This window comes from Panulirus ornatus, chromosome 58 (assembly GCF_036320965.1).
Source record: "Panulirus ornatus isolate Po-2019 chromosome 58, ASM3632096v1, whole genome shotgun sequence".
NCBI lineage: Eukaryota > Metazoa > Arthropoda > Malacostraca > Decapoda > Palinuridae > Panulirus > Panulirus ornatus.
This window is the reverse complement of record NC_092281.1, coordinates 12,554,505-12,577,676: the sequence shown is the minus strand read 5'-3', so window position 1 is coordinate 12,577,676 and position 23,172 is coordinate 12,554,505. Positions and strand designations below refer to the sequence as shown.

Below are 23,172 nucleotides of genomic sequence, written 5' to 3'. Positions count from 1 at the left end.
TTACCCAAACCATCATAACAGGATCATGCTCGACAGTGTCTGCAAATCTCCCAAGATAAATGAAAAAAAAAACATGTTCAACTAAAAACCTGCAAAAGTTTTAAGCAAAGCTCCAAAATGCTAAACCCATAAAATCCATCTATGGGAAGTTTCCCACATCCCATTCCCCTTGCCTCTAACAGCATTAATTTGAAGGTTCATCCCATTGATTTTGGCTTTCTCCCATAGGTAAAATTCCAGCAAATACACATGATTATGCTGCAATATGAATTCAAGAGAAAATTCTCTCAAAAACTCAAATATAACAAAATCGTAAATATGTGAAACATACGTTTCCTCAAAAGACAAGCCTAACAATGACCTTCCATCTTTATGAAAATCTTCACTTCCTACAAAGACAACTTTAACAATGAACTTCCACTTCTCTTTTAACATTTTTCACTTACACTTTTTCACTTACACTGTTATACAATCATATCTGTCCTTCCACTTCCATACCAATCTCTACTTCCTGCAACAAACATAATACTAACATTCCAGTGTAAACTTCCTGTGAAGACATCCTTAACATGCGGATTCCACAATTACATCATTCTTCACTCCATGCAATGCCCAACATGAATTTCCCCTCATCTTGACAAACATAAATAGCAATTACCCTTCTATAAATCCCACTTTGAAATAAGTTTTACCACATACACAATAGCATTCTTTCAAAATTCTAATCATTGCAGGGTAAGAGTTTTTCATGTCAATGAATTCCCAGCCTCAAACAAATGAAGACAGAATTTCCATTCATGGAGTCCAAACTCTTAAGTTTGCATCTCTATTACAGTGACCTGCATTTTCCAATGCTATTTACATTCACTAAATCTCTGCTTAGCTTATTCAACATGTCAACCACTCTGGCTGAAGAAATGCTTCCAACTAATCTACCAGCCACTTCTTTTGCCCAGTTTCTAGAGGTCTCTGGTTCAAACGTCCCTCTGATTTCATACAAGTGTTCATTACTAACAAGTTTATGGTCCCATAAGAGAGTGAGGTGATTATCATGTCTACCATGTTATCTTCCTTTCTTTCAATTTGGGTTGATTGAATACTTTTCTGATCTATTCATTATACATCTCCCTTAACTTTCATGCCATCACTAGATTCCAAAATACCTTCTCTAGTATTTCAGTTTTCTCATGTGAGGAAACCAAGATGCTAATGCATAACCTACCCTGAGCTGAACACAAGTCATTCATGTCTTCTTAGACACCTATCTGTCCCTGAGCTTGAAACCCATTTTGATAATGACAATATTTAAGATTGTTTTTCTTATGATACTTATGTGGGTTGGGCCATGCTTTCGTCTGTTTTCCTTACCCTACCTCGCTAACGTGGGAGGTAGTGAAAATGTATAATAATTTTTTTTTTTTTTGCCGCTGCCTCCCGCGTTTCCGAGGTAGCGCAAGGAAACAGACGAAAGAAATGGCCCAACCCACCCCCATACACATGTATATACATACGTCCACACACGCAAATATACATACCTACACAGCTTTCCATGGTTTACCCCAGAAGCTTCACATGCCCTGATTCAATCCACTGACAGCACATCAAACCCGGTATACCACATCGATCCAATTCACTCTATTCCTTGCCCTCCTTTCACCCTCCTGCATGTTCAGGCCCCGATCACACAAAATCTTTTTCACTCCATCTTTCCACCTCCAATTTGGTCTCCCACTTCTCGTTCCCTCCAACTCCGACACATATATCCTCTTGGTCAATCTTTCCTCACTCATTCTCTCCATGTGCCCAAACCATTTCAAAACACCCTCTTCTGCTCTCTCAACCACGCTCTTTTTATTTCCACACATCTCTCTTACCCTTACGTTACTTACTCAATCAAACCACCTCACACCACACATTGTCCTCAAACATCTCATTTCCAGCACATCCATCCTCCTGCGCACAGCTATCCATAGCCCATGCCTCGCAACCATACAACATTCTTGGAACCACTATTCCTTCAAACATACCCATTTTTGCTTTCCGAGATAATGTTCTCGACTTCCACACATTCTTCAAGGCTCCCAGAATTTTCACCCCCTCCCCCACCCTATGATCCACTTCCGCTTCCATGGTTCCATCCTCTGCCAGATCCACTCCCAGATATCTAAAACACTTTACTTCCTCCAATTTTTCTCCATTCAAACTTACCTCCCAATTGACTTGACCCTCAACCCTACTGTACCTAATAACCTTGCTCTTATTCACATTTACTCTTATCTAAATACTCTTAAATAAATACTTATGTATTTGCAGGGTCTTGATACATAAGAATAAAATAAGTTTTGATATTTTCTGCACAACTTTTAATAACCAAAAATATTATGCTTGTTTTTGGAAGGGAAAAAAGAATGAGTTAAGGAGTTTGTAGTATGGCATGAACATAAACATTAAACTACATTTTTTTTTTCACAGATTAGGCATATAATGGTAATGTTCATGGGAGCAAATATGAATATTTCACTTTTAATAACAGGATGGGCAATAAGGCCCACAAGGGCAAATGCCCCACCACATTAAAGGATGCCTTGTGGACAAAAAGTAAGTCTGCATATATATCTACTTGGATAAACATACATTATACACTTGTATCTTTTTGATACAACCTAATTCTGCTTTCATAGTTCTGAAAGAAACAAGAATGATGACAGCTGGCAATATAGTTTGCTTGTGACTGTTTATCATAACAGAATAATATATGATGTACTAATCAATTCTCATGATCTGTATCAATTGATATAAATAAATTTGTTTTATTCAAGGCAGTTCAGCACAACATAACTGGGATAAAGCAATGCCACAGAAACTCCTTGGTGATATCTTTTTTTGGGGGTTTGGATAAATGTATATATACACATGTACATTTTATTATCTACTTACCGATGTATATAAGGATGGAGCATCATACTCAGGAAACCCATTCAAGCCCTTTAACTCTGTCAGAAAAGCTTCTTAGTGTTCCAATACTCCCAATATTTACTATCTTTGTCTTCTATGCATTCTCTACCCTACCATTAAATATATGTTTTCTCAACATAGTTCTCACCACTTCTCAAGCCCTCTGATTCTGACATTCCTGTTAACTTCAAAGAACTAGTCAATATCAATACCATGTCGTGAGAAGGACCTACAGGTCTATCATCTTCCGCTTAATCTTTTGCTCCTGTGTAAGTGGTATGAGGGCTTCTCACATCTTCATAACTCTTGGTTCTTATTTCTGGCACCATTCTTGTCATGGTCTAAATACTGTTTTAGATGGAAACACTAAGGTTACTAGTAATGAAAATTCCACCTTGGGTTAAACAAACATCACAAGTATCTTCTTGAGCAACTATTTGTTGTGTTTTAGAATCCGTTTGTCCATGCACTTCTGGACAGTACTGACTGCTTTAATCGTGTACCCTATTAACCTCTAAAGACGCAAGTCCAAGATGGTTTGACCCTTTTTCTCTCCTTGCTACTCTTTACTTAGATGCAATGATCTTCATTAGTTCTTAGTTGCAGCTTATGCTAAAAGTTTAAGCCAAGGTTTTTAAGGGACTATGAAGTGGAGAAAAGATTAGATAAAAAAAAAATCCCAGACAACAGCTTTGGTAGATATCCAAAGGAGACATCTTGTTAAAAGGGACTTACACTTCAACTGAGAGAAACATACTCGATACCAGTGCACCAGACAGTAAACACTCATGATATCTTGTGTATGAGCATATTTAGTTCTTATCATTCATTTAAACACAGATATATTTCTTGACTCGTGACAATAATAACCCACAAGGTCTTCCTCAGCCACCCTTCACATCAACAGTGCACACATCTTGTATAAAGCAGTAATGCTCTGCACAGTAGCCATTTACAATGTGCCACTGTTAAAAACAAGTACTCCCCCCATATCTTCAATTATATTATTTATCAATACATCTTTCTTGAACTAATTACCAACCAATTTCACTGTTTTTACCTAAAGAATTAGAACAAAATAATTACGGTATAAACAAATAGGTTCATGTCAAAATACAGTATGGTTCAAAATTCTTCACAAGAATCACTGTAACCTCCACATACCAAAGCTTAACTCAAATGACTGGTTGGAAAATAAGCTGACTGTTGCTCCTATGAACAGTCAGACTGTTTGAGGCCATGGCCTACACATACAAATCCTCCACAATCCTGGCTGGTCATGTAAACTTTGTAGATAACTAAGTTTTTGCATTTCTTTAATGGATGATAAAAGATGTTTTCATTAACTGCTAGTATCAAGGAGCAATTTTGAGTCCTGAAGTTTTATACAGAATTCTAGTACTATATACATTGCAACTCAGATTTTATTGATAAAATTTTACAGCCTTTCATGCCAACACAAAACAAATGTTGAGGTAGACTGGGTACCATGCCTTCCCAAGATTTTCCCAGCACAAACTGTGATATATCTTTCCTAACTATCTTCCAGGGAGTAAAGACTATGTGCTTTCAGACATTCCAAGTAGTTGAGATATGGATCAAAAGCAACGAATGTCCTCATACTAAGCCCTATGGGATGTGCAGGCACCTTAAATATGTTTCCCCCTATTTCAATTAGGTAGCTTTCAAGCCACCGAAGAAGCCATTCTCTAACATAAGCCAAAAATTCCGACTTTGTAATTAGCTTGTTCTCAGGTACAGCATCAAAACCTTTTGAGGCTTCCAAAGAAAAACCAACCCACCCATTTCTCTTGCCCAAGATGTAACTTGCTCCTTCAAAGAAGTCCCTTCAAGATTTGTTACACATGACCTCTTCCACCTGAACTAATGTAAACTTTCACTTGAAAACTTCATTCAATCAAGAACAAACCTAACTCCTTCAGGATTATCTTTTCCAACAGCTTAAAGACAATACTAGTTTATGAAATTACACTATACTTCAAAGCAACCTACCTGTCATGTACTCTACTATGTATGTACTTCCATCCCAAACGTAGAAGCCCTATTCAAATAAGCTCGCATATGACATCTCAATTACCCTGTCTACAATTCTTGCCCATTCCTTTAGTACCTATGTTGAGTTATCAAGTAGCTAATAAAAATTATGCGTGCCTACTTCCTTCATAAGCCCCTTTTACAATTATACATTAAGACATTTCCTTCATTGGTCTTACTTACATTCCAGTAAAGGAGTGTTCAGGATTTTGAATCCTCTATAGTATATATCATTCTGAAATTTGCACTTAATTCTTCATATATGCCTTTATCTGTGTCAGTAACTCTGCCATCTGGGATCTTCAGTATGATCTTCCGAGCATCTGAGTCTTACTATCAGTTGGCTCCAAATTCATGAATGTGTGTGAAATATTTCCTATTTGTGATTATGTCCTTGTGCATCACAGAGAGGGAGCTCTTACACACATGAAGCCCCACTGTCTCAAATCATAATATGTTTTGAACTACTTAGAACTTTGTATTCACTGTTTCTTCATTCATCTGTTTCACAACTCTATTGCAATAGTGTCATTCTTAAAAAATTTCCTGACTTTTTTACCGAATTCTTATGTTCTTCTACTGATCTCTTACTGTTATCATAAAAAGTCAATAATGACAGTCAAACTGATGAAAAACCTGAAAGTTGTAATCATATCCAGTTTCTTTTTTTTTTTTTCTCTCTGTCATGGACAATTACAAGGCTCCAATCTTCTTCCTGTAACTCAGGGAGATAAGTTAAAGGTATAGAGTTTCAGCCAAATATTTGTCCATACAGGTCAGTAGAAATGGGTACATGATTGCAACACTGATGTTTGTGAATCGAAGAGCTACTGACAGTGAGTGAGAATTATTTAATGTTTAGACAAAAAATTCAATTAGAGGACTGCAAAACAAATATGAAAAAAGAGAAGAAATATTCCCTAGTCACAGAGATGTGGATGGATAAAAAAGTGAATACACAAAAAAGTTTGATTACAGGAAATTTAATGAACTGAGCCCTTGTGATGCACAACTTTCTTCCTATGTAGTACAAATAGGTAATTCAATATGAACACACATGTAATTTTTTTTTTAAGAAAGTCCTCTTGAATTCTTCACATTCCAAAAAAATTTTCAATAAACAGTAAGACTAATATCTAATGAAGCTCTATGACTAGATATGCTGCAGGGATTCATAATTTTTCAACATGCACAAAGGAAAAAGGAAAAAGAGCAAGAGTTGCAGGTCATCAAAGACACATGAAGGAATGCTGCTGGCATAGATATACATCACACTAAGTTGCTACACTGCAAGTTGAGCAAGTTTCCCACAACCTGCCTGATATTAGCCTACATCTTTCCAAGAAAGGGAATTAGCACTAAAATGTGATGATATCAGCTCTGTCTAGAAAAATGGTGAACTCTATGGCCAGCTGTCAGATACATGCATACAGTGATACCACTTTGCATGCAACAGAATATGGATCTGCAACTCTCAAAATGACACAAAAGCACTGCATGATGGAACTACACGCAGACCTATACACAGATCTGAGTTGCCATATAATCTTGTCAATTACTGCAAATATAATTCTGTAAATCCTTTCAGAACTTAGGAGGAGTAAACTCTTTGGAAAAACAGGAAAGCATCTTGTGAGGTTTAGACCTCAACTAAATTTCAACCATGGGCAGCAGTAATTTACCTTCATATTCATCCCTGCAGCATATCTTTTCCCAACTGAAACTTCAAGAAACTACATAAAATTGCCAATCTTTAATTCAGAAGTATGTGTGACTTTTAGCTCTTGAATAACTACTTGAGTACTGTAAGAAAAAATTATTCATCATAAATTTATCCTCATATCAACTCAATATACAGGTCAAGTTTTAAAAAACCCAAACTTCTAAAAACTGAAAACTCATGGAATCTCTCTGCAGTCCAGAGCATTCATGATTACCACCAATTTGGATCATGGGTTTCCAGTCTCCAGCTTAGTTTACTATGCCATGCTAAAGCATACACCACTGTCCTTGCTGTTTGAACATGTGACACCAAAGCTCTATGCTTTTCCCAGTGAGTTTCTGACATTATACTGACATCCAAAATGCATACTAGTGATTTTGCTGTGTACAGTATTGTGAGGAGGAAGCATACTGTGCTTAGCATTATGTAGGAAATATAAATGCTGTTCTGATTGTTGCTTAAATACCTTAATGATTACTCTCATACTTAAAGGAATCACTTTACACCTACTGATAGGACTTCAGTATATCATCGCATTAATAAATCCAGTTTTACATAAAGATTGAGAATGCTTCTATATTTATGTCACAAGTGCAAGTAACAGCCATACACTTCTTACTTATTTTCCAGGGTGATAATATGGTTTTTTACAATAAACCTTCCATTCTTGGCTCGACTCATTTTACCAGAGCTACAATACAGTTTTAAACAAGAAAGTCTTTGATACTTTGCTTAGACGTAAAGAGTGGAGGAGAGCATGAGACGACTGACAAGCTATGTAGTTTATTTACTTTAAATGTGGATGCATTGATAGGTAAACACTCTCTACATGTGACACCGGATGCAATGTATATAACAGATTGAATCCCTACACCACTGAAAAGCTGATTACTGATCATCACTGTTTTATCTTACATAACAAAACGTTTTCATTATAATCACTGTGATTCATTGATTTTTTTTTTTTTTTTTTTTTTGTATTTCAGCAGCAATAGAAAAAATCTGAAATTACCAACCACACTTGTTGGACACAGTGCTGTTAATGTCATGTGGGTGCTGTCAACAATGCCTCCACTTTTGCTATAAAACCTTCTCTTGTCTCATTTTGGTTAACTTTCAGAGCTGAAAGAGTCAATTTCCATAAAATCACTCTCCACATCATCCAAAAGACAGATCTACATCATCAATGAATTCAGGATCATTCTCCACTTAGTCCTCTAAATTGCAATAAAAGCCACTCAATTTTCTTCCTAGAAAATGTACAAAATGTGCTCTCATGCATGGTTGGAGGGTGATTGATGGAGGAGAGAAATTATCAAGCTCAGATTTACATATATATATATATATATATATATATATATATATATATATATATATATATATATATATTTTTTTTTTTTTTTTTTTTTTTTTTTTTATACTTTGTCGCTGTCTCCCGCGTCTGCGAGGTAGCGCAAAGGAAACAGACGAAAGAAATGGCCCAACCCCCCCCCCCATACACATGTACATACACACGTCCACACACGCAAATATACATACCTACACAGCCTTCCATGGTTTACCCCAGACGCTTCACATGCCTTGCTTCAATCCACTGACAGCACGTCAACCCCTGTATACCACATGACTCCAATTCACTCTATTTCTTGCCCTCCTTTCACCCTCCAGCATGTTCAGGCCCCGATCACACAAAATCTTTTTCACTCCATCTTTCCACCTCCAATTTGGTCTCCCTCTTCTCCTCGTTCCCTCCACCTCCGACACATATATCCTCTTGGTCAATCTCTCCTCACTCATTCTCTCCATGTGCCCAAACCATTTCAAAACACCCTCTTCTGCTCTCTCAACCACGCTCTTTTTATTTCCACACATCTCTCTTACCCTTACGTTACTTACTCGATCAAACCACCTCACACCACACATTGTCCTCAAACATCTCATTTCCAGCACATCCATCCTCCTGCGCACATCTCTATCCATAGCCCACGCCTCGCAACCATACAACATTGTTGGAACCACTATTCCCTCAAACATACCCATTTTTGCTATATATATATATATATATATATATATGTCCAGAGTCATTAATGAGTTAAAAAGTTAAGTATTTACATGTATCTCTTGTTAACTAATCTTATGACCTCAAATATGCCTGTCGTTAACAAACAATAACTGACTCACTTCCCAGGCCTTCTCATTCCCTATAAAATGCATACCTAACCCTCTAGTACTCTTGCACTTACCTCACTCAAAACCCCATCCAAAAATACATCAAATACACAGCCATGGTGATATCACTCACCCTTGTTGCAAACCAAACTTCACCTGGAACCAAACACTCTCCTCTCTTCTTACCCATACACACACTGTACGCTCTTGATAAAATCTCACTTCTAGTAGCTCTCCTCCCACACCATATACTTGAGAGGCCTTCCACAAGGTATCTTTATCGACCCTATCATTTGCTTTCTCCATATCCATAAAAGCCACATACAATGCCTTCTTTTACTCTAAGTATTTCTTACACACATTCTTCAAAGCAAATTCTCCACCACTTCTACAACCACACTTAGAAACATGGCAATTCATAATATAAAAAGGCAGCATAAAAAGCTGTCAAAGTTCTAAACTGAGGACAAATCTGTTAAGGGCACCACTAATCATAAATAAAGGCATGAATACTACATAGATTAGCCAACCTTAGCATTGCAAATGGTACCAACAACAACTGGTGCTCTAACTTTTCCCATCTCGGTATAAAGATCCAGTTATTCTATCATACCATTTGTAACCTATTAAGGACTTCCACCGTAAAGTGTGGGGAAAAAAGATTCTGCTCCACCTGGAGCCCCTACAATAATCACTATACATGCACAGCTAGCAAACAGAAGGTATGTATATGCAGCAAGCCCATGGAAATCATGTTGATTATCAGGTAACCCAAGCTATAGGGAGGAACTCTTATGATGTGTTATCAGTTAACAAAGAGTGAAGAATAACATTTAATATGTATAGAATTCATCTACTTAGTGATTTTAGGGGATTAGGTAAGAGAGAGGGAGGCCTAATCAAGGGGCATTCACACTACACTTATGCTTGTGGAAAAAAGTGTGTAAATATTACACTTAATTTTCTCAATATGTATTCCTGGCATACTAAAGGACTTTTGATAAATAAGACATAAAGAGATTGAATATCAAATATATCTATATATATCTATCATACTTAATCACAGTTTTGCAAGTCAGCAAGGTAGTGCCAGGAAACAGATGAAGAATGGCCCAACCACCCACATACACATATATATACAAAAATGCCCATACAAGCACATATATATATCAACATATAAACATACATACTGAGGCATATACATATACACACAAGTACATATTCATACTTGCCTTCATCCATTCCCGGCACTACCCCGTCCCACAGGAAACATCACTAACCCGTGCTTCAGTGAGGCAGCAGCAGGAAAAGACAAAAAAGGCCACATACATTTGCACTCAGTCTCTAGCTGTCATGTGTAATGCACCCAAACCTCAGCTCCCTACCCATATACAGGCCCCACAGAGCTTTCCATGGTCTGCCCTAGACGTTTCACATACCCTGGTTCAGTCCATTGACAGCACGTCGATCCCGGTATACCTCATTGTTCCAATACACACTATTCCTTGCACGCCTCTCACCCTCCTGTATGTTTAGGCCCCAGTCACTCAAAATCTTTTTCACTCCATCCCTCCACCTCCACATTGGTCTCCCGCTTCTTGTTCCTCCCACCTCTGACACATAAATCCTTTGCCAACCCTTGCTTACTAATTCTCTTCATATGTCCAAACCATTTCACCAAACCTTCTTATGCTCTCTTGACCACACTCTTTCTATTTCCTCACATCTCTCTTACCCTTTCATTATCCTCCTAACATGTGCCAACCACTCAATTTTCCACTTATGTTCTTTGTTAAAGGTATGATATTTCTAAATACATTTATGTTATTCATGACCTAAGGATGTAAGGCATGTGTACGTGTAGGAAGAGAGGAAAGTGATTGGTTCTCAGTGAATGTAGGTTTGCGGCAGGGGTGTGTGATGTCTCCATGGTTGTTTAATTTGTTTATGGATGGGGTTGTTAGGGAGGTGAATGCAAGAGTTTTGGAAAGAGGGGCAAGTATGAAGTCTGTTGGGGATGAGAGAGCTTGGGAAGTGAGTCAGTTGTTGTTCGCTGATGATACAGCACTGGTGGCTGATTCATGTGAGAAACTGCAGAAGCTGGTGACTGAGTTTGGTAAAGTGTGTGAAAGAAGAAAGTTAAGAGTAAATGTGAATAAGAGCAAAGTTATTATGTACAGTAGGGTTGAGGGTCAAGTCAATTGGGAGGTAAGTTTGAATGGAGAAAAACTGGAGGAAGTGAAGTGTTTTAGATATCTGGGAGTGGATCTGGCAGCGGATGGAACCATGGAAGCGGAAGTGGATCATAGGGTGGGGGAGGGGGCGAAAATTCTGGGAGCCTTGAAGAATGTGTGGAAGTCGAGAACATTATCTCGGAAAGCAAAAATGGGTATGTTTGAAGGAATAGTGGTGCCAACAATGTTGTATGGTTGCGAGGCGTGGGCTATGGATAGAGTTGTGCGCAGGAGGATGGATGTGCTGGAAATGAGATGTTTGAGGACAATGTGTGGTGTGAGGTGGTTTGATCGAGTAAGTAACACAAGGGTAAGAGAGATGTGTGGAAATAAAAAGAGCGTGGTTGAGAGAGCAGAAGAGGGTGTTTTGAAATGGTTTGGGCACATGGAGAGAATGAGTCAGGAAAGATTGACCAAGAGAATATATGTGTCGGAGGTGGAGGGAACGAGGAGAAGAGGGAGACCAAATTGGATGTGGAAAGATGGAGTGAAAAAGATTTTGTGTGATCGGGGCCTGAGCATGCAGGAGGGTGAAAGGAGGGCAAGGAATAGAATGAATTGGAGCGATGTGGTATACCGGGGTTGACGTGCTGTCAGTGGATTGAATCAAGGCATGTGAAGCGTCTGGGGTAAACCATGGAAAGCTGTGTAGGTATGTATATTTGCGTGTGTGGACGTATGTATATACATGTGTATGGGGGTGGGTTGGGCCATTTCTTTCATCTGTTTCCTTGCGCTACCTCGCAAACGCGGGAGACAGCGGCAAAAAAAAAAAAAAAAAAAAAAAAAAAAAAAAAAAAAAGACCTAAACTGTGCTTTTGTAAAAAATAAAAGCATGTATGAAATAAGAGCAAGACCTTTAGTATTAAGAAAGAAACCCCTCAATATCTCCCCTATACTTGCAAGATAATCTCTCTCACAATGAATGTTCTAGTGAAAGATGTAATATTTCTACGCATATTCAATCTATTCACCACCACACTGTCCAAATACTGTCAAAAAACAAGCTCAACAGAAAGAAAAATGTTATCTTTGTCTTACTTTCTTACTGGGAGTTACCAAAAGCATCATTTACACCCAAGTGAGATTATCATTTTGTCTTACTTTCTTACTGGGAGTTACCAAAAGCATCATTTACACACGAGTGAGATTATCATTTGTGATTATCTCTGGTATGTTATGGGGAGAGAGATTTAGCACTATACTTCAACACAAAGATAATGATACAACTTTCTCTGTATTTTCTAATTACTTCTGAATGCTACTCTATCCTTTCATATAATTTTTCTTTTGCAACTGCTACTCTATCCTTTCATATAATTTTTCTTTTGCAATGTGAGGAAGAATACTTGGACCGTGCATGTCATCTCAGTTGGCTTGTGTACAAATAATGATCTTTTCTGGGCCACTTTAGAGTGACAAGAGCATATAGAAAGGATTTTTGTTAAGTATGAAACAATGATTTCAGTAAATATTTTATATAGTATACATTATCATATACTTTATAACATATAGGTATACACAACACTAGTTAAAGTTGTGATACATTCAAACCACAATCTGTGGGTTTTTGCTCCTTAAACCATAAAATTTCCAAAACCAAACAATACTTGGTCCCATGGATTATGGATTTTCAAAACTCAACCTGTACAATGGAAGTCAATGAAAATGCTTTGCATAGCTAAGCCTCATCACCCTTTACAACTTAAATTTCTTGAAGTTTCTGATGGGCACAATGATAAAATGGTAAGTTAACACTCACCAGCTGTTGCTGAGTTGAGCCTTGAGATCCACTCTGTGAATCTTCCAGCTGAAAAGCTTCCAGGGAGAACCTGGTCAGTTCAGCCCCTGCTCCTCCTCCACCTGCTTGCCCTGCACCCCACCCAACAATGGAGTCCTGTGAGAATCAAGCACAATCACCATGTTAATGTATAAGGTCAATGTAAGCATTGAAGAGTTAATGTGAAAAGTCAACATGGATAAAATGACATCACTATATACATATATTTTATCCCTGGGATAGGGGAGAAAGAAAACTTCAAATGTATTTCCTGCGTGCCATAAAAGGCAACTAAAAGGGGAGGGAGCAAGGGGCTGAAAATTCTTCCCCTGCAGTTTTGACTTTTCCAAAAGAAGGAACAGAGAAGGGAGCCAAGTGAGGATTTTTCCTCTTAGGCTCAGTCCTCTGTTCTTAACGCTACTTCGCTGATGCTGGAAATGGCGAATGTATGAAAAAATATATACATACATACTTTTTTCATACATATTCGCCATTTCCCACGTCACTAAGGTATCGTTAAGAACAGAGGACTGAGCCTTAGGAAGAAAATACTCACATGGCCCCCTTCTCTGTTCCCTCTTCTGGAAAAGTAAAAACTGGAGGGGAGGATGTCCTGCCCCCTGCTCCTTCCCTTTTAGTCCCTTTTAGTCGACTTCTACGACACGCAGGGAATATGTGGGAAGTATTCTTTCTCCCCTACTTTTTTTCATACATACTCGCCATTTCCCACATAAGCGAGGTAGCGTTAAGAACATAGGACTGAGCTTTAGAGGGAATATCCTCACTTGGCCTCCTTCTCTGTTCCTTCTTTTGGAAAATTGAAAATGCTCCCTTCCAAGGAAAACAGATAAAAAAGGCCAAATTTGTTCACACTCAGTCTCTAGCTATCATGTGTAATGCACCGAGACCACAGCTCCCTATCCACATCCACATCCCACAGACCTTTCCATGGTTTACCCCAAATGTTTCGCATGCCCTGGTTCAGTTCACTGACAGCATGTCGACCCTGGTAAACCACAACGTTCCAATTCATTCTATTTCTCACACACCTCTCACCCTTCTGTATGTTCCAGCCCCAAAAGCACAAAATCTTTTACACTCCATCCTTCCACCTCCAATTTGGTCTCCTGCTTCTCCTTCTTCCCTCCACCTCTGACACATATATCTTCTTTGTCAACCTCTCCTCACTCATTCTCTCCGTATGTCCAAACCATTTCAACACACCCTCTTCTCCTCTTTCAACCACACTTTTTCATTATCACACATCTCTCTTACCCTTTCATTACTTAATCAAACCACCTCACACCACATATTGTCCTCAAACATCTCATTTCCAACACATCCACTTTCCTCTGCACAACCCTATCTATAGCCCATGCTTTGCAACCATATAATAATGTTGGAACTACTATTCCTTCAAACATACCCATTTCAGCTCTACAGGATGCCGTTTCCTGTGGCGAGGGGTAGTGCCAGGAATGGATAAAAGCAAGCAAGTATGAACATGTACATGTGTATATATGCATATGTGTATTTATATGTATATGTGCGTGTATGCATATATGCACTGACAGGGAAACGGCAATCAAGTATACTACTACTACTAATAATAATATACATAAAGAGCATGAGAGAGGATGAATGAGATGACCATGATCAGGGAATTTAATTGCCTGTGCTCTTATAAAAAAAAATGTTCCAACTCAGGAGCCTGGACTCTGTCTGGGATGTGTGAATAGAAGACATCCAAAGTCTACATGAGGGATACCCCTGGGACCCCAAAAATAACCAGCCAGAAATGCATTTCCCTTAATACACACTTTTCTATTAGAAATGTTCTGTGTGTATATTACAATTCCATTATCACATCTTTCTGAGATACCTAGGAAGTATTACTTTCCATATCAAACATATATCACCTCAAATCATCAGATGACTACTTACTCCCTGTATGCCAGAGGTTCCTGGCATGGCCTGTGCAACAAGCTCCTCCATGGTTTGTGGCTGTGTTGTTAACACTTGTGGCTCAAAACCCTGAGGGCCTTCTGACACTCCATCACCTGAGTGGGGAAAAAAAAAAAAAAACTCACTTCACAAGAACAATGAGGGCAATACTTTACATCTCAAGAGTCATTGTCACAAATTCTTTTTTTTCACAGCAAAAAATTCATAAAGAAAATAAAGGAAAGGAGGGCTAAAATAACAAAACTGCATAACATAGCATATCTACCATAAAGATCTTTTCCCATATGGTCATAAGAACAAGTAAAGATCTGAAGTCATCTATTTGATAATGCATCCATATGAGGAATCTGTACTGTTCCTTTGGCCAAAATGTTAAACTTTAATGAAATGAAATATATTTCTATGCTATGTACATATATGATCCATGAGGTACAGTCCCAATATCTTTTTGGCTACACCATGGGTGCATGGCAAAATGGAGGCTTAACCAATTCTATGTATTAATTCACTAATCATTAGTGTTATACAACTTCAATTTCTACTTTGATGAATTCATTTTTTCAACTAATATCCAAGTCAATAATTCACTGCAGGAAAGACCTTGGGAAACTCTCTCTTGTTTTACTATATCAAAAAATGTCTATCCAAAATACAAATAACAGTTGTGATCTTTCAGAGATGTACCTTGCATGCCAGAAGTGACTGGGTTGTAGGCTATGCTACTGTCTGAGTTCAACATGTCCTCATTGTTTTCTTCCTCTTCTTTTGGCTCCTCTAACACTTCTGTCTTGACAACAGGCTCTTCCTCAACAAGTACCTAGATAAAAGACAGACAAGTACATATATCACTTATCAGAGGTAAGTACATAGACATTTTACAATATACAGACACATGTAATTAGGAGGGCAAGGAATAGAGTGAATTGGATCGATGTGGTATACCGGGGTTGACGTGCTGTCAGTGGATTGAATCAGGGCATGTGAAGCATCTGGGGTAAACCATGGAAAGCTGTGTAGGTATGTATATTTGCGTGTGTGGACATATGTATATACATGTGTATGGGGGTGGGTTGGGCCATTTCTTTCGTCTGTTTCCTTGCACTACCTCGCAAACGCGGGAGACAGCGGCAAAAAAAAAAAAAAATGTAATTAGTTGTGCAAACCTAGGAACCCATTTAGGGAGTTGTGCTCCATGCTGGAGGAGGGCTCCTTTACAGCATAAAGATCCTTTACAATGCTGTACTCTTTTGTATCAGTTGACAATAAAAACTCACTGAAGGTGACTTCTCACCTATGCATCCATTTTTGCAATAGCCTTGCCACCATGGCAAAATTTCATCAAATGTACTCATAAGTAGGTGGATACCCCATGTAACTGCAACTCAACAAGTCTTGCTTCAATATCACAATTACATAAAGGGTACCCATATAACTACAACTCATTTAACAAATTTTGCTTCAATATCACAATTACAGAAAGGAACTAGTTCATTTACTGGAAGGATAAAATTTGTCAGAATGGGATTCTGAACACATTTCTATGTTGTACACACACTGTATGATCCAAGTGATATAGCCTTTTAATGCTTTTATGGCTACGCCAGAGTATAAGCCCAAACTGCCACATTCTAATGTATTCACCTGTTGATGTACTGGGTAATACATCTGTGCTGTTTCATATTCATTTTCTAACACTTAAATCTAAGAAACAAACTCTACTGAAAAATACACACAAAACCATAACTTGTTCAACTGCATCTTTAAATATCTATCCACAATCTAATTTTTTTTTGATTTTCCAAAGAATTGTACATTGGACACTCATTCAATCAAAGTTCAATTAATCACCCAACAGTTTAACGGTCGCCATGTGTCAGGGTTGCAGCTGGCCACTCACGCTGCCCTCATTTGTAAATCAACCACACTGTTAATTTATGTTGTAACTCCATACCACCATTCAAGAGATGTTAAACAGCTGTAGTTGAGAGAACTCTGCTCAGCAATTCCCACAAAAATCTAACCCATCAAAACAACATACACTAGTAACTAAATGTACATTGGACACTCATTCAATCGAAGTTCAATTAATCACCCAACAGTTTAACAGTTGTCATGTGTCAGGGTTGCAGCTGGCCACTCATGCTGCCCTCATTTGTAAATTCTTCTACCCTAAGTAATACTATCTTCTTCCAGTTTCATCAAGAAATGCAACATTGTAAAGAGGGCTAGAAAAAATTAACATCCAACAGGCAGTGCACAAGGATGAGTTTGATTAGCAAAATATGAAAGAATCTGCTCTTAAGGGTCTGTAGAAGAAAATGCACTCTCAGTGGTAATGATTTTGGGGGATATGATGACCAAGAATTGACAATAAATCCCTCATACACTTAAATGAACAAAGTCCTTGGAAATGAAGAGAAGTTAGCAGATCTTGACGGACAGCAAGAACATCAGCATGAAGTGAATCACGAGAGGTTAACAGTGCTTCAGATCCAAGATATCTGCCTCTCTGAGTCAGATGAAGAACAGAATTACTAAAGAAGGAAGCAGCAAAAGAAAACAATAACCGTCAGCAACATGCCATACAACAAATGATTTATTATGTTCAGGGATAAGATCAAGCATCAAGATGTTATACCTGTAACCTGACTTGCAATGGGACTATGTTCTCGGAAACACTGTAACAAGTCAAATCATTAGTCAATTAAACCTTAAAAGGAACTCAACTCATACTTGTACGGCCTGTCTCTTCCTAACATCATCTAAATTCAATGATTGGCTTTATTGGCATGCAGAAAAGCATTACGTCACAAACAACTGTAACCAGCACCAGGGGAAAAAAATCATGGTTACAGTTACTCATAACACAATGCCTTACCCTTTGGGGACCCTAGCTCTACTTGCATGTTTTGCCTTTCTTTGCCATCAGCTAAACTTTAGGGCACGCTATATCACTGCGCAGACACGTCACAAGAAAATACAATTAGCGATAGGAAAAAATCCTGTTGTCTCTGTTACACATAAGACAAAAAAGGAGAGAGTGTACCCCCACACAAATTAATGGCTACTTAGTGTTAACTTCTGGGGCATTAATTATGATGATAATGATTCAGTGAATGTCAAACTCTCAGTACAAGAAAAAATTCTTTGTGTACCAGTAATCCATCAGTCGTGATGAAGAGATAAAGTGGTTCAAGTCAACAGATGGCAACAAATGTTAGAATATTCGAGCTCACGAAGCACTTCAAATTCAAATGTTTTTATAGCAACAAATGGGTAATATATCAGATTGTCTTCTTTTCCTTTAATTCTTCTTGCCACTCCTTATTACCTGATAAGGATAACATTCTTTTCAAATCTAATAAACCCCAGTCTTGCCCCCACCACTCTCTAGAGCATTTCTAAGGCTGGGTCCTTTACAGGTCAAACCCATTATATAACAAGGGTACATACATGACCAGTATGTTTCCTGTATCTCAAATCTGGAATATACTTGAAAAACTAAGAACAATTTACCATAATTTATCTATCTTTTATAACATTCAACAATTTCGTTTATAATGAATGCATATGTCAAGTTGAACTAAATTACAATGTTCACCAATGTTCCCATTTTTCCATGGTTCCAATCACTGTCATGTCCATTCACAGGTATCTAAAACCCTTCACCTTCTGCAATTTTCCTCAAATCAAACTTACGACCCAAATAACTAGCCTCTTTGTACTCCTAAGCCTACTAACCTCGTATCTATTCACATTTACTTGCAACTTTCTCCTTCCACACACTCTCATAAACTCAGACACCAACTAAAATCTGCACTATATAAATTGAATCTGCCAACAGTGTTGTCGTCATCAGTAAGCAAATATTGACTTACTTCCAGGATCCATCACCCCTAATACTATGCATACCTGGCTCTCTCTCCAAGACCCTTGTATTTACCTCCTTCAACACCCACTCCACAACAAAATTAAAAAGCCATGGTGACATTACACACCAATACCACAAATCTACCTTCACCTAAAATCACTTACCCTCCTCTCAACCTACTCACACACATGCTTTCTTCCCACATCAAATAATTGTAATACCTTCCACAAAGCAACTTTATAAGCCCTGTCATATGCTTTCTCCTCATCCATTAAAACCACAAATAAACCCTTTTGTTTCTTCCCTAAGTATTTCTCAAATTCTTTAAAGCAAACCCCCAATCCACATACTTACTTATATACTACCTCATAAGTCTCTTTTATCCATGTAAGGCTCCTGCAACAAGAAGCTGGCTACATTCACCAGGCAGGACCAGTCATAAAGTGTTGTAATGTTGCGTATCTACATGCACAATGCAGGGTAAATGAGTAGTAAGTTCTCTATGTCTTATTGGTAGCTGCACTGTGGGGAAGAGGGGTCTTGGGATATGTTGAAACAGTGATTTTAGTATTGCAATGATGTGTGATGACCAGGGCATAAGCAGGATAGTGGGACTCAAGTTCGTCTGGGGAGTGTGGTTTCTGATGGGTGCATGACTGGTGGGTGGGAAGTGAAGGGTAAGCTGTTAAAATGCTTGTCAAGTTATTTCAGAAAGCTTTGTCAGTTTTATATATATTAGGTTGGAGCTTGGGGGTATCTGTAAGTTGAGGTTAATAAAGTGTAACGCAGGGAGAAGCTTTTTATTTTCTATGTGAGAGATGGTGGTTAGTTATACCCATGGTTTAGGTGGGAGGGGTCTAGGGCTGCAGCATTGAATTGAACATGAGCATATTTCACTGAGATAGTTTTTTATAAGGAGGTTAATTGTGTGAGACAAAACAAAAGAACACATGGGAACACTGCTGACGGGCAAAAGAACAAATGGGAACATTGCTGACAGGCAAAAGAACAAATGGGAACATTGCTGATAGAGTGAATACTCTGGTGTTTGATGATAGGGTGGCAGAAGTGGGGTGTTTGGGTTGGGGAAATCAGGTTTTGGAAGTTGGTTTGGTGAAAAAAGAGAAGAGGAGGGGAAAGCCTTGCATAAAGATAAAACGTGGCAAGACAGCTTGAATGGAGGGTACTACAGCTGAATTTCACAAGAAATGGGGTGACTGTGATGGATCATGGTTAGGTGCCTGAAAACTGGATGAATGCATGTATCATGCCACTGTATAAGGGAAAGGGAAAACAATGGTGTGTTTGAATTACAGAGGGTGACAGAGGATGTGTGGATCAGTGTTTACTTTGAAATACGTGAGAGAAATACTTAGAGATAATACAGAGGGATTTTCAAGTGGCATTTATATGTCTAGAGAAAGCATGTGATAAAGTTGATAAGAGGTGCATTGTGGAAAGTGTTATATACATATATGGCAAGGGAGGAAAGCTATTAAAAGCAATGAGGAGTATATATCATGAGTTAGGCAAGTGTGGGAGTAGGTAAAGAGCAGGGTGGGTGGCTTCAAGTGAAGGTAGGTCTGCAGTGGAGAAAGACTGGTTAGTTGGGGTGGGTGAAAGAATGGAAGAAAAAAAAAAAAAAAAAAAAAAAAAAAAAAAACTGGAGGGAGTGAAGTGAATTGGATACCTGGGAATAGATATGGCGGCAAAAGGAACCATGGTAACTGAACTGAGTCAAATGGTGGGTGAGGGGACAAAGGGCATGGGTACATTTAAGAATTTGTGGAAAGACAGGTTACTGTCTGGAAGGGTACAGATGGGTATGTCTGAAGTACATAGTACACTCACTGTTCTATGGATGTGACATGTGGGGTATAGATGAATATATATGGAAAAAAAGGTGCAGGTGCTGGAAATGAAAAGTTTGAAGACAATATGTGGTGAAAAAGGGGTTGGTTGTGCAAAACATTATGTAGGATAAGGAGGAGGCATGGTGATGAGAAGAGTATGGTTGAATAAGCTGAAGAGGGTGCACTGAAATGGTTTGATCATACACAGAGAATGAGTGAGGAGAGGTTGACAAAAAGGATAAATGTCAAGGGTGGAATGGATAAGGAGAGGGGAAAGACCAAGCTGGAGATGGACAGATGGTGCAAAAAGATTTTGTGTGTCTAAACATGCAGGGTGGGTGAAAGGCATGTACAGGAAAGAAAGAACTGGAAGGATGTAGTATACAGGGGGTAACATGTTGTCAATGGACTTATCAGGCCATGAGAGGCAACTTGAGGAACCACAGGTCTGAGCAAATAACGCAAATTTATTGTCTGTTCTCTGTACTACATCACTTACGAAGGGAAAGAGCAAAAATATGAAAAAAGATATTATCTAAGTAAATTTTCATTTAAGTAAATTTTTTTTCAATTCATATCAAGTCAAAGCAATGTCAAAAGTTGATACAACATATCCTAATACTAATACATCATGAAGTCAGAAATATTGCAAATTAAAATGTCGTAACTTGAAACCTCATTGTACTGACACGACAGACTTGAGGAAATCTTATTCATGTCAATAACACACCAAGGAAGCATGTCTTTAGCTAGGACTCGGAGGATACTGCATTTCAAAATGGGTAAAGAACTCATGAATCATATGATAAGACTTGGACTCAAAGAATCTTTCAAGGAATGTCACAAATCAGGAATATAAATCAAACTGGAACTCATAACAAATTATGAGATGAATAATCAAAGAACCTTATGATACAATTCCAAAGAACAATAGAGCAACAACTCACCTCAACAGATTGACTAGGGGATGAAGTGGGAGGCAAGTCTTTTTGTCTGTCTCCTCTTATTCTCTCGAGATCAGGTGGGCGATCTCTCACCTCTCTTTTGTCTCTGGTGCCATCTTGACTAGGGCCACTCTGGGAGAAAACACTGTTGGAAAAACCTTCATCAGAAGCCCGAGAGGGAGGTCGAGCTGAATTTGTACGTGAGGGTTCTCTCGGTTCTCTGGAGGAAGGTTCTCTATGTGTTCTTGGATCCTCAAAGCTTTGGTTTTGCAAATTGGACCCCTCATCCTGCCTAATGCGCTTAGCCAGAGGTGGACTACTGTCTCTAATGCTGGCACTCCGCTTATCCTTATTGGGACTTCTCGCAGTGGGGGCTTCATCAGGCACTGCTAAGCCCTTAATCTTCAGGCACTCTGCTGCTTTTATTAGTCCTGCTAAGTCTGCCTGTAGTACATTCACCTCACCTAAGTACATATAATTGAGAAGAGCTTCAAGCTCATCATGTTTTACATCTTTTAACACTATCACAGGATGCTTACACTGAGTTCTATTAAATATTTCCTCAAAATAGTCACTACATGTGGAAAGCACTAGCTTGTGTACTGGGTAGAACTTCCCATCGCATGCCAGCGTCACATCACTGTAGGATTCCTGCGGAAAAATGTCATCAGAAATTCATATTAATACAAAGCACATTTTCTAATGGATATGTTACAATATTCCTAAAGAACATTTTGTAAATCAATTACACATCAAAAATATTCAAAATAAGTCTCCTTAAGGAAAACATCATAAGTGCTCTTCAAATATAAAATTCAGTTTCTGAGTACATGTACCTTGTAACATGGCAAAGGAAAACTGATTGGCTGACATATTAAATTCTCTTAAATACAATATTCAGCATGCCTAGTTTGTGTGAGATTGCCGAGTGGCAGAGACCTTTGAGTGGAATGGAACAATAGGTGGGAATTAAGGCCAAAATGACACTGATGTTTGTGCAAGAGGTGTGGAATTGTTAAGTGCTGATAAGTGGTTTGAAAACAAGTTTAGACTGCCAGTGCATAAGCACAATATCAACCCAATGACAGCATCTACTGTAGATATCTCATGTGCTGTTAGTGCTGCCATTTTTGATAGGTTTGAAAAAATGCTATTATCAACAGAAAAAATATTTTCAGGAAAAAAAGACATATATCAATGTTTATGTATATATACATGTATATGAATGGATGGGCCATTCTTCGTCTATTTCCTGATGCTACCTCGCTGAAGTGGGGAAACGGTGATTATCCTCCCCTCCTTGTATTAACTTTCTAAAATGGGAAACAGAAGAAGGAGTCACGCGGGGAGTGATCATCCTCCTCGAAGGCTCAGAGTGGGGTGCCTAAATGTGTGTGGATGTAACCAAGATGTGAAAAAAGGAGAGATAGGTAGTATGTTTGAGGAAAGGAACCTGGATGTTTTGGCTCTGAGTGAAACGAAGCTCAAGGGTAAAGGGGAAGAGTGGTTTGGAAATGTCTGGGGAGTGAAGTCAGGGGTTAGTGAGAGGACAAGAGCAAGGGAAGGAGTAGCAATACTCCTGAAACAGGAGTTGTGGGAGTATGTGATAGAATGTAAGAAAGT

The 23,172-nt window shown here is 38.5% G+C and overlaps 1 protein-coding gene across 11 annotated transcripts in view; it reads right to left on the bottom strand.

Annotated features, from left to right (window-relative positions):
* The window catches only part of LOC139766521 (uncharacterized), a 185,941-nt gene that overhangs the window by 141,379 nt on the left and 21,390 nt on the right, over positions 1 to 23,172 (bottom strand). For all 11 annotated transcript variants that reach the window (XR_011716913.1, XM_071695274.1, XM_071695280.1 and 8 more), the window contains exons 3-6: positions 21,553 to 22,200; positions 15,566 to 15,698; positions 14,861 to 14,976; positions 12,899 to 13,033 (exon numbers count right to left, since the gene is read on the bottom strand). Coding sequence is in view for 10 of the 11 variants with exons in the window: in XM_071695274.1 (XP_071551375.1) it covers positions 12,899 to 13,033; positions 14,861 to 14,976; positions 15,566 to 15,698; positions 21,553 to 22,200 (1,032 nt within the window). In the remaining variant the exon portion in view is untranslated. The remainder of the gene's footprint in view (positions 1 to 12,898; positions 13,034 to 14,860; positions 14,977 to 15,565; positions 15,699 to 21,552; positions 22,201 to 23,172) is intronic.